At 36.6% G+C, this 12,640-nt stretch overlaps 1 protein-coding gene across 3 annotated transcripts; it reads left to right on the forward strand.

Annotated features, from left to right (window-relative positions):
- Positions 1-5,888: 5,888 nt before the first annotated feature.
- LOC112728474 (protein WHAT'S THIS FACTOR 1 homolog, chloroplastic) lies at positions 5,889-12,296 on the forward strand. Of its 3 annotated transcripts, XM_025778611.3 has the most exons (5): positions 5,889-6,126; positions 6,656-6,761; positions 8,831-8,915; positions 10,565-11,204; positions 11,421-12,296. In XM_025778611.3, exons 4-5 carry the CDS (start codon positions 10,582-10,584, stop codon positions 11,965-11,967), a joined length of 1,170 nt encoding a protein of 389 aa, XP_025634396.1. In that variant the 5' UTR covers positions 5,889-6,126; positions 6,656-6,761; positions 8,831-8,915; positions 10,565-10,581; the 3' UTR covers positions 11,968-12,296. The 3 variants fall into 3 exon arrangements, with proteins under 3 accessions (XP_025634396.1, XP_072065950.1, XP_025634395.1); XM_072209849.1 differs by lacking the exons at positions 5,889-6,126; positions 6,656-6,761 and having other exon boundaries at positions 8,759-8,915; XM_025778610.3 differs by lacking the exons at positions 5,889-6,126; positions 6,656-6,761; positions 8,831-8,915 and adding an exon at positions 9,940-10,245.
- The last annotated feature ends 344 nt before the right edge of the window (positions 12,297-12,640 follow it).

Raw genomic sequence — 12,640 nt, forward strand, 5'->3', positions numbered from 1 at the left:
AAGGCTCCTGGTCCAGATGGCTTTCAAGCTTATTTTTTTAAAGAATATTGGGAGATAGTAGGCACTGAGATTTGGAATATTGTCCGGAGCGCTTTTTTGGGAGAGTTCTTAAATCCTAGCATCATGGAAACTCTGATTGTGCTTATTCCTAAAATTGATAACCCTACCTTTATGAAGGATTTCAGGCCTATTAGCTTGTGTAATGTTGTTTATAAAATTATCACCAAAGTATTGACTAACCGAGTTCGGCCTTTTCTTCCAGATATTGTTAGTGCTTTACAAGGAGGTTTTATTCTGGGTCGTGGTGCTCTTGATAATATTATTGTGGCCCAAGAAATTCTGAATTTCATGAAGCACACAAAATCCAAGAAAGGTACTCTTGCTTTTAAAATTGATCTTGAAAAAGCTTATGATAGGGTGGATTGGAGGTTTTTGGAGAGTACTCTCATTGCTTTTGGTTTTCCTATCATCACTGTTAATTTGATTATGAATTGTGTCCATGCATCATCTCTTTCTATTATGTGGAATGGGAATAGATTGGATAGTTTTGCTCCTAGAAGGGGGCTTAGACAGGGCGATCTAATGTCTCCTTACTTATTTGTGCTTTGTATGGAAAGACTTGCTTGCTATATATCTCATAAGGTGGTCGAGGGTGTGTGGAAACCAGTTTCTGTCACTAGGGGTGGCCCAAAATTTTCTCATTTGATGTTTGCAGATGATCTCTTACTCTTCTGTCAGGCTACAAAGAGTCAGGTCCAAATGGTCATGCATTCTCTTAACATTTTTTGTAAGGCATCTGGCATGAAAGTGAATCTTGAAAAGTCTAAAGCTTTTTGTTCTAATGTGACTGCTCGTAGAAGAGATATTTTTACTAGTGTTTCTTCAATACATTTTGCTTTGGACTTAGGAAGATATCTTGGAGTTAACTTTAATCATTCCCGTACCAGTAGGGCTTCTTTTCATTCGGTGATTGAAAAGGTGAGGGGAAGATTAGCTAATTGGAAAGGAAGGCTTCTAAATAAAGCAGGGAGACTTTGCCTGATCAATTCTGTTGTAGCATCCATTCCTGTCTATCATATGCAGGTATCTTTTTTTTCAAATTGGGTTTGCGATAAATTGTCTTCTATGATGAGACAGTTCCTTTGGAAGGGTCAAGTTGATGGTAGAGGTCTTTCTCTTGTTAATTGGAGGACCGTGATCACTCCAAAAAAATTTGGTGGCTTGGGTGTTAGAGATCCTGCATGTGTTAATATATATTTACTTGGTAAATTGGTGTGGCAACTTTTTCATTGTCAGGACAAGTCTTGGGTTGCTCTATTGAGGGCGAAGTATCTGAGGAATGAGGGAGTTTTAGATGGCCCTGTCCCTTGCAATGCTTCTCATGTTTGGAAGAGTATCTCAAAGGCTTTTGGTGCTCTTAAGGATGCCTTCTCTTGGTGCGTTGGGTCACTTGATCAATCTTTTTGGTTTGACAATTGGAGTATTGAGGGCCCAATTGCTCAAGATGTCCCTTTTGTACATATATCTGACTCTGATTTAACTATTAGAGACGTTTGAAAAGATGGTCAATGGAATCTCCATGATATTTTCTCTATCATTCCAGAAGATGTCAAACAGCGTTTGAATGCTTATAATCCGGATTTGAATGCTGGAGAGAGTTCGGGTTGGTCGTGGGGTGTGGCATCTTCTAGACTCTACTCAGCTAGGAGTGGGTACAGTTGGCTAGCCAAAAGAAAGTTTGACTGGAATGAGCATGATAATTGGTTGTGGGTATGGCGACTGCATATTCCTGAGAAGTACAAGTTCTTGATTTGGCTCAGTCTTCATAATGTTATTCCTACGGCAGAGTTTCATTTGGGTCGTGGTTTAGCTTTATCTAGCACCTGTCATCGTTGTCAGAATGGTTCTGAATCCATTCTTCATTGTCTTCGGGAGTGCCCTAGTGCCAAGGAGGTCTGGAACCTTTTAGGCCTATATTCAGATAACTCGAATTTACATGATTGGCTCTACAGAGGTGCAAGGAGTGGAGATGTTTTTCTTTTTTTTTTCGACCATCTGGTGGATTTGGAGAAGCAGGAATCATGACTTATTTAATATAGATGATTCATGGAGTGCTAGTAAAGTGGTGAGTTTGATTCGTAGTTCAGTAACGAAGTTTCACACTATTTTTGCTATGCATCAATCTCTGTCTCCTCCTTCACTTTGTTTGCATTGGGTTCCACCTCCAGTTCATTCTGTTAAATTGAATTATGATGCTAGTTGGTTTGCTCCTTCTGGCTATGCTGGTTTTGGTTGTATCATTCGCAATCCTGATGGATGTTGGTTGAAAGGTTGCATTGGGAAAGTCGAAGTGAGCAGTGTTCTTTTTGCTGAATTGTATGCAATTTGGAGAGGTTTACTTCTTGCTTGGGAGAGTAGATTTTGTGAGGTTATTTGTGAAACAGATTGTTTAGAAGCTCTTTTCTTGGTAAACCAAAGAATGCTTGGTAAGAATATTCCAGAATAGGATTTGGCAAAGCATATACAGGAGGTTATGAATTGGAATTGGAGAGTTTCTATTCTTTTAATTCAGAGGACTGCAAATAGTGTTGCAGATTGTATGGCTAAAGCAGCTGCTTCTGTCACGAACATTCACTCGAATTGGAGCCAACCATGGAGTGAGCTTCAACATCTAATAGATTTAGATATGACCCTAGCCAATTAATTTCGTTTTGTCTCTTTTTTTTCTTTCTTTTCTATTTAGTCACAAAAAAAAATAATGTGTAAAAACTGGACATATATATTTTTTTATTTATATCGGTCTGTCAGATTCAATGAAAAAGTCTGATATAGTTTTCATTGTGCTAACATGACCGCTACAAATATATACATGGAGGGAGAATTTTTAAAACAGGATAAATTAATTCATCTTCTTCAGAATTTCTCCCTGTCTTTCTAGTTTCTATGCTTGGATCTTCCTCCCTCTCCCTCTCATTTGCCTTTCTCTTTCTCTCAAAATCTCGTTGCCTATCATCATCACTACCTCAAGTCTCCATCTCTCTTTCCTGCTTAGTACTCTCGTTACTATCCTTCTCTCTCGCTCTTAAAGATGCAAGCCAGCAACAACATACATGACCGTCGCTGTCAAGATCAGTCCCTCAGCCTCTCAAGCTTGCACTGTTGCCTCCCTTCTCTCTCACTTAGTCTCTCAGATCTCTTCTCTCAGCCTCTCAAGCTCGCACTGTCGCCTCCCTTATCTCTCTCGCCCAACCTCTCATATCCCTTCTCTCAGCCTCTCAAGTTTACTTTCTGTTGCATCACTTTATTTGATCTCTCAATATCAGCAATATCTCCAGTAATGACGGGTCTCGACATCGGCTTCTACGTTAATCTGCTCCTTTTCTTCCAACGTTGATATGCTCCTCTTTTTCTCTTCTTCCTTTATGAAAAAATTTGAATCTTTCATTTAGGAGTTAGGCCTACATAAAGTCTCTCTCGCTCTTCGCCTTCTTCAAAGAACCCTTGTTGTTTTCTTTTTCTTTTAATTTAATCTACTTAATTAGTTCTTGAAATTAATAAATGTGTTTTTTGTTGGTTGAATTTGTTGTTGTTAGATAGTCGAAAGATTATAGTTTGGTTTGCTAATTTTGTGGTATGTTGTTGTAGCTTGTTTTAAATTAAGAACAAATTTTGTGGAGAACAATGTTGTTGGGGCACTTTGAACAAAGTTTTAGCTAATTAATTAGTTCTTGGAATTAATGAATATGTTTTGTGTTAGTTGAATTTGATGTTATTATGTCATGAATCATTCAAGATTTAAGAGATTGTTCATAGTGAATGGATTATAATCACTATTTTGATTTGTTTTGATTCAATGGATTCAATGTTGTTATCTATTTGCTTTGTTTTTTTATTTGGTAAGAATGTTTATTATTATTATTTGAAAAAAAAACAATAAAAAAGGGTGGAAGAAAAATAAAAATGGTAGTATATGAGCGAAGGAAGAAGAAAGGAGAAGACGGATTTATATGTCATTATTTTGAAGAATATGGACTAATTTGTCCTATTTTAAAAATTCTCCTTCCACGTGTGCATTCGTAATGGCCACATAAGCACAACAAAAATCACGTCAAACTTTTTCGTTAGGTTCGACAGACCCATATGAACAGAAGGATATATATGTCTAACTTTTAAAGGGGTCATGAACTTAAAAATATTTTTAAATAGTCAGAGACAAAAATATTTGCAGCACAGAAAATTGAAGACTTATTTGTCATTTTCTCTTATGTTTAATTACTCTCATTTCTTTCTATGAACAACATAATTTAACGCCAAGAAAAGAAAGATTACAAAGAGATAATTACAGAAAGAGTTATACTAGATGAATTAGTATCGAAATATAAATAAATGCAAGAAAGTACTGTAAAATAAATAACATAACCACGTTATAAAAAAAAAGTAGTATTGATTTTATCGTGTCTATTCAATTTACCCTTTAACTTTCGCCTTTTATCATTGTTATTAAATCAGACTTGATCCGCCCGATTCGACCGAAAACTCACTAATTCGGTCACCTGATTAGGTCGAGTCACTCATTAGGACCATCCACGCATATGACCTGAAAGACCCGAGTCAACCTGTCGAGTTTTGTAAAGAATTGGTGACTCGGCCGGTTTATACAACTTGAACCGGGTCATGTTTTTTATTTTTAAAATATGAAACCTTATCACCCGCAGAACGTCTCTCTCCCTGAGTTCTCATACTCAAAACTCTATCTTCTCTCTCGCTGCCTAGCCTACTAGAGTCTCTCTCAATCTCACTCAAGTCTCGTCCTTGGGCTCCTCGTCGCCGGCGCCAAAGTCAACTCATAGGGTTGTCGTCCCTTATCGTCTTTTGGTTTCTGTTTGTTGTCGTCGTCGTGGATCGTGGACCGTTGGTGAGTCCCCTATTCTCTCTTTTCCAGACTTTCTTTCTTCCTGTATTTTGAGATGTTGCTGAATTGCTAAAATAAATTAATTTGTCTTGTTGTTGATCTAAATGTTGCTGTAAATCATGACTGAACTAAGAATTATTGAATTTGTTACTGAATTTGTTGTTGTATAGGTTGAATTTGTTGCTGAAAATATCATTGGGCTAATTTTTTGGTTGATAAAAATCATCTCTAAGTTGAATTTGTTGCTGATTATCACTGAACCTTGAATTTGTTACAGTCTTGCTGAAATAATCACTTAGCTAATTGTTTTAGCTGCTATAAATTATCTTTAGAACTACTTTTTTTTGTTGTTGAAAATGATCATAGTTGAATGTGTTGTTGAAAATTATCAATGAGATGAATTTGTTGCTATAAGAATATATTTGATTCTTAGTATTGATTGAGTTGATTCTTACATAGGCAGTATTAATTTGGTATGATTAGTTGATAACAATGCTATGCAAGATATAGATGCAAATCAAAATGAAGATAACGTTGGTCAAGTTCCAAATTTGTCCGCTAAAGATATAAATGCTGATTGAGATCACTCCTTGGACTTGATTTACTTATTGTGTTATGTTTTGCTCTCTTCATTTAAATTGAGTAAGTATTTTGTGATAGTTAACTAGTTTATTTTCTATTTTTACATCATTAGTTATGTTTAAGAATTGATCATGGTTCTGAAAATTGGACCGGATTGGCCGATCAAACCAGTTCAACCAGAAACCAACGATCAAAAAGGGTACGGTCCATTGCTAATAATTGCTTACTCGAAAACTGCTGAACCGGCCAAGAACTGGTCGGTTGGACCGGACTGGTAACCAGCCGGTTCTTGATAAACGGCGCCGTTTTAGGTTAAAAAAAAAACCCAACCTTCAGCCCTCACTCCCTCACCTCCCTTCCCCATCACCCCCCCCCCCCCGCCGGCACCTAATTCGTGAATCACTAAACCTAACTCTGAAGCAAAGTTTAAAATCACCATACCAAAACCCTAGGTTCTCCCTGCAACGGTTCTGCTGCAGTGCCGCCGCCGTCCGTGCTGTCTGCTTCTCCGCGCCCTCTCTTGTAACCCAGGCCCTCTCTTGTAGCTCGGCGTCCTCCTTCCCCCTGTCCCCGTCCTCCCTGGCTTCTCTGTTCGAGGTTGGAGCAGCTCGCCGTCCGTGTCTCCGTCGAAGGTTAGTGGCACTGCTTTCACTTCGGTTCTTCTCTTCCTTTTATGCTCTGTTTGCTGATATTTGAATGTGAAATTGTGAATGGATTAATGGAAAATCAAATAATTGATTTTGCGTTGCTGCTCTTTTTTTAATTCCTGAAATTTTTGTTGAAATTTTCTTGCTGCTGCTAAAAATGGAAATCAAATAATTATTGAAATTTTTGCGTAGCTTTATTGATTTCAGGTTTAGTGTGATTAGGAATTACTTGTTGGTGTTTTGTAATGTTTGTTGCTGAATGCTAAAAATGGAAATCAAATCAAATGCTGTTTGTTGCTGAATGATAATTTTTGTTGCTGAATGCTAAATGCTGAATGCTGTTGGTAGTATTAATTTTCTGGCTGTGCTGCTGCTGCTGTGGGTTCTGGTGTGCTGTTGTGTGTTTTGTTGCTCTGCTGTGTTGATCATCTTTCTCAATGGGTCAATGTTCACTCTTCACTCTTCACTTGCGTTGTGTTGATCATCTTTCTCAATTGTCAATGTTCTTTATCAGAACTGAGAAGGAAAATGGCAATCTGAACCAGCAAACGGATTTCCGCAGTGTCAGCGCGTGCTCACACTCGCAGGAACAAGAAAACTAACTCTTTTTCTGCCCTCTGGTACCTCTTCATCTTTCCTTCTATTTCTGCACTAGTTCATTGTATAGTAAGTCAACTCTTTGGATTACTGGCATAATTGAATTGGAGATTCAAGAGACAGTTGATTTCTTAATACTGAAAATTCACCCTTAGTTTTGATCTAATTGTTTTGTTTAGTAGGAACTAATAGAATCTCTTCATGGCTTTATCATTGTTGTTTTCCAAGTTATACTAGTTTCTTGTAAGAGAATTAAAGCTAAGCTAGTCTTGCCTTCCGTTTTGCACAAATAGGAATATGTAAATACAGCCATTTTATCAAAACTACAGTCACAATTAGGAAGTTTAATTTAATAGTATATGATGCAGATACGCCTATGGTACAGATATTTGAGTAGAAACGAAGTATTGGTACATGATAGCTTGCATATGTTGCGGAATAGGATAATAACAATTAAGAGTATTGAGTATTGATATACTTGTTATCTCTCTTTGAAATGTTACTTTCTGTATTTACTGTTTTAATTTAGCTTTGCATTCTCTCGGGACTTCTTGGAATAGCGATTATAGTGTTGTTTATTGGGTTTCTTTCAGTATATCATGGTATTATCTGATATCTTCACACTTTGTACTATTTGAATTGGCATTTCTTTCAATAGTGACTCACAAGTTGCTTCTATATTCTAGGATGTTTATTTATAATTTATTTATTATTTTATTTTAAAACGGTTTTTTTGGTTGAATCACGGTTAGACCGGTTGGATCAGTGAATCAGTGACTAAAGCGGTTCGATGACCGGTCCGGTTCTCAAAACCTTGGAATTTAATCTTGTTTGTTATTAGTGTGTTTGTGAAGACATGCTTTTGAATTTATAAATTTAAGCTTATTTTTTCTAATTTTATATTTATATTTAATTGTGACCGGATCAACTGGTTCAACCAGTAATCCACTGGTTGAACCAGTGACCCACTCGTATAACTGGATCAATTACCGGTTCAGTTATGATAACTATGCCCTTTTTAAATCAAATTCACTGGTTCGATTTAGGATGGGACCAAAGTTTCTCTCTCCTATTTTAGTAAATCGAATTGGGTTAATTCGATTTACTTGGATGCTTGCTAAATTGAATAGGTTAATTTGATTTACGTGTAAATGCTTAAATCAAATTAGCCTGATTCGATATATATAGATTTGTTTAGGACAGATGTGTAACCATTTTCTATTCAGAACATTTGCGTAAATTTGATCTCCAATCAATTTATTTATGTAAATGATCCTATTTATTATTCTTTTCCTATTACAAAATTTACTCTATAAAATATTCTTTTTACTGTACCAATAATATGTATTATTTCTGTGTATATTTTTTTATCTTTGTTAGTTGTGACGGTGTTATGTTTATGGTGACTGCAGGTATTCAGTTAAGTACTTGCATACTTGTAATAATGTTTCTATTTTAAGTAGTTAAAAAAGATGTAGCATCACTTTGTGTAATTTTCATAATACAAGATACACGAGAGGAAGTTGATAAGGGAGGAATGGTGGGTTGCAAATTTGGAAAGGAAACAATTTGGATACCTGACTTGAAGAGAGGCAGGGACTAAGAACTAACCAACTCACAAAGTAGATAATGGAGGAAGAGGAGTAGCTTAAAATAAGTTTCAAATCAGTATCAGTTATGAAGAATTATTAATATTCCATGTGTAATAGGTTAAAATTAAGGCAATAAAGTTCAGCATATCATAGTAGGAATGTTGACCAAATAAAGTTATGGTGTTACTATTAGCATGGTTTTGCTTATTCCATAAGAAAATCTAGGCATCAAATTGAAGTGTGGAAGTTGACTTATAATTAGAATTGATTTGTTCAACATTGAAAATAGAAATGAGTTGATAGTTAGGTTGATTGATACATAATGGTGAAAGTTTTTTGTATTGTCCAGTTTTTTTATACATTAGGATATGTACTATTTTATGCCTTCTATTGATTCTTTATTTGTTCATTCAATATTGTTTTTTGCAATGCTGAATTTGTGATCACAAAGATTCAACCTTCTTTTAAGCTCATTAATTTTGTTTTATTTATTCTGGAAGGAAATTATCTAGATGGTTGCTGTTCTACTTGGAGCAATCACATTTGGCCTTGGGACTTGGCAGATTTTTCAGGAGACAAGATAAGGTGTTTTTTCTTCTACTTAGCTGAGCACTAATATATATATATACGACTATATTCTTGACTGTTTATTTGTATGACAATAGTGCATAGTTTTATATGCATAGTGTATTGAGATTGAATTCAAATGTGACACATTGACTTTGTGATTTCATTTTGCTTCATCATTTCATTATGGTGAAGATCTTTTCTTTGTTTCTAACCCCCCCCCCCCCCCCCCCCAAAACACAAAAGAAAAGAAAAGCATTTTTATAGAAGAGTCTCTGAATTTTACCAGAAAAAGTATCGGAAAGCAGTTTTAGAAGTAATTTTAGATAATAATTGTGCTATTTCGTGATATCTTTTTTGTATTATCTATATGTAGTGGCATTCTAGTGTTGTTGCTATATCATAATGTGCTGATAAGGAACCACACTTAATCACTCAAGTTCTTCTTTTCGAGGCATTTTACCTTAAGATATAGTTAGGTTTCCAAAGGTTGAGCATGCAGGAAGTTTTTGTGAAATAATTTATTCACTTGAGTGATTTCTGATCCTGTTGATCCTTATAGATTCATCTTTCTGGGAATGAAGCAAAAACAGTGATATGACATTCATTATCATAAATAAGCAGGCACATCTTTGTGAATTGTGATGCGCGTATTTTTGTATTTCAATAATGCATGTTTTGATTGATCACAATTAGTTGTGATGATTAGAGTTTGGTAATGTATCAAATATTGTGTTGGATTTAAATAGGTTATTTTGAATATATTTAGGTTATTAACAAGTAACAATAGAAAAAATGGCATGATCTAATTAAATATTTTTTAGAATATGAAGATCTCTATGAATTATTGTCTAAATTTGATTATGAAATGTGCTAGTAATTATTCAGTTCTAGTTAGCCAACAAGCGAGTAGGGCAGGATATGAAATGTCTAAATTGGTCTTACAAAACTAAAATTTACTCTAATCTGAGAGTGTAAAACCGATTTTTCTATGTAAATCAGTTTAACTAGTTTTATATATGCTGAAAATTGGTATTTCTTTGTAAATGAGTTTAACTATTTTTAAATTTGAAACCGGTTTTGTTCTTGTTAACCAGGACACTGTATTATAAACCAGTTTTAAACTAGTTTGCTACCTGGGAAAATGTTTTAGTGTGGTTTTCAAACCATTTACAGGGGTTTTGATTTGGTTTGTGGGAAAACCACACCATGGCCACCCCTAGCTGCACATATAAGCTTGCACTGCTGTCTTTGTGCACTCCTCTACCATTTTTTCTGCTTCCATTTTTTATTTTTTAGTAATTTTGAGCTTAATTGGGTTCTCCTAGCTGTCTTCTTATGCTTGGTGGTACTATTCTGACTTATAAACTTCTTATTCTCTCCGCTATCAACTTGAAAGTGTTGTTAATTCTTTCATAAGATTAGCATGTTATTACTAGCATGATAATTCATGACTTGTTCATAAATTCCTATTGTTATTCTTCTCTTTTTCTTTTTTCCTTTTTTTTTGTGGCCAACTTTTTAATGCTTGATGGTTACTAGTTGGTTGGTGCTGATTATAAGTTTGCTATTATATTATGCTTGGATATGATGGTTGAGAACAAACTTGCTTGGGGAAATTCTTATTGATTTACTTGCTTCGGGAAATTCTCCAAACCTTTTTGTAGTCGGCCAGATCCTGTTGATGCTTCGCCATGCTCCATTCCCAAGCTCCCATGGCCGCTTCCAGTGTTCCCCCATATGGCTTCTACATACTCGGCAGAAATCAAGTGGGGGAAGCAGGCCCAAGAAGAAGGTCTACCACCGGGTTTCTGATCTCGACAGGGTGATGGAGCTTCGTAAGAAGCCCTCCCTCATTCTTGAGCTCTCCTCCATCATCCAATCCCACAAGACCCAGTCCCTCCTCCTCCGGGACCTTGAGAAGAACGTTGGCTTTGTCCGCAAATGGGACTTCATGGCCCTCATTGAAAGGTACCCGACCATCTTCCGTGTCTCCGGATCACCTCCTTCCGTGTCCCTCACCCTTAAGGCCCAGAGCGTTGCCCAGGAGGAAGCCCAAGCCAAGGCCCTGATGGAGCCCCTCTTGGTTAATAATCTTAGGAAGTTGCTGATGCTGTCTGTTGATTGCCGGGTACCCCTGCAGACTCTCGAGTTTGTTGGGCCTGAATTGGGCTTGCCCTGTGATTTCAGGGAGTCTTTGGTTCCTAAGTACCCTCATTTTTTTTCAGTGAAGCGTGTTGCTGGGAAGGATTGCCTTGAGTTGGAGGATTGGGACTCCTCATTAGCTGTCACTGCCAGGGAAGCTAGGTACTTGCTCATTTGTGCATTATTGCTTTTCATCGATTTTGAAGGTGAAAAGAATTTGCTTTTCGTTCGAAAGAAAGCTGTGATGCTTGCTCTTGATAACATTTTCATTATTAGCGGCACCAACTACATAAATTAACTAACCAAAATCGCATAGTAATGGTTTGATTAGAATTTATTTTAAGCACACATCAGCTAGCTAATCCAATTATCACTTAGGTTGGCACAGGAAGGAGTTCTGAGCGCGAACCAAAGTGGGGTTCGGATAAAAGTGAGGATTTCAAAAGATGGCAACTATATGGGTCCCTTTGCTTTCAAAATGAATTTCCCTCCTGGTTTTAGGCCGAACGTTAGTTACCTTGAGAATCTTGAGAGGTGGCAGAGGATGGATTTTCCTTCTCCTTACTTGAATGCAAGGAGGCTTGACCCTACTGCTCCGGAAACCCGAAAGCGTGCTGTAGCTGTGATTCATGAGCTCCTTAGCTTGACCATGGAGAAAAGGATGACATCTGCGCAGCTGGATGCGTTTCAGGCCGAGTGTCGTTTGCCGTCTAAGTTGCTGCTTTGCTTGATAAAGCATCATGGGATATTTTACCTTACAAATAAAGGTGTGAGAAGTACGGTCTTCCTCAAAGATGCATACCTTGGTTCAAACTTGATAGATAAGTGTCCTTTGTTACGGTTTAATGATAAGTTTGTGGCCCTCTCTGGTAGAACAAATATGGATCTGTGCAACAGCAACAGTTCTATAGGGGCCATTGTTTAGTAGTTTTTTTGGTTGTCCACGGTATCTCTCAAACCGACAGGGCAATGAATAATCCGCTGCGGATTGAAGCTCCATTTAATATTTTGCTACTTGCCAATGAGTTGTCATATGCATAAGACAAGATTGAAACTTTTCAACACTTAAGCAGACTAGTGAACTAACTATTAAACCAACCTAAGTTTTATTTTTTGGACAGGAGTTAGTTCCATTGTTTAGAAGTTGAGTTTGGATTTTCAGAAAGCACAAATATTGCATCTGTACCTATTTGAGAAAGGATGTAGAAACTAACATTGAAATTTATATGTTGTAGCAAAAAAGATCAAATTACAGTATTCCTCTTATAACATTACATATTCTTTTTATGGAGTTAAAATAAGTGTTAGGTCCTTGATTAAATTGGTTATCTTTAGCCCAATAACCAAACTTGGCTTAAGGCCAAGAAATGGATTAGGTGCTGAGTGTCTCCATGTTAGGGTAATATAAAGCATGTACCAAATCTTTCTTGTTTTCACCTTACCTCCATTACAAATTTGGAAATTAGAGCACATTCATTCACCTTTCAATTTTATCCAAACTTTCGAGATCTATATGCCTAATCAAAACCATTACCTAATTGAAGGGAACCACATCTGCACATCACAATCATCACCATGGTCGTTTTCTTTCCATGTTT

The sequence above is a fragment of the Arachis hypogaea genome, chromosome 12 (assembly GCF_003086295.3).
Source record: "Arachis hypogaea cultivar Tifrunner chromosome 12, arahy.Tifrunner.gnm2.J5K5, whole genome shotgun sequence".
Taxonomy (NCBI): Eukaryota; Viridiplantae; Streptophyta; class Magnoliopsida; order Fabales; family Fabaceae; genus Arachis; species Arachis hypogaea.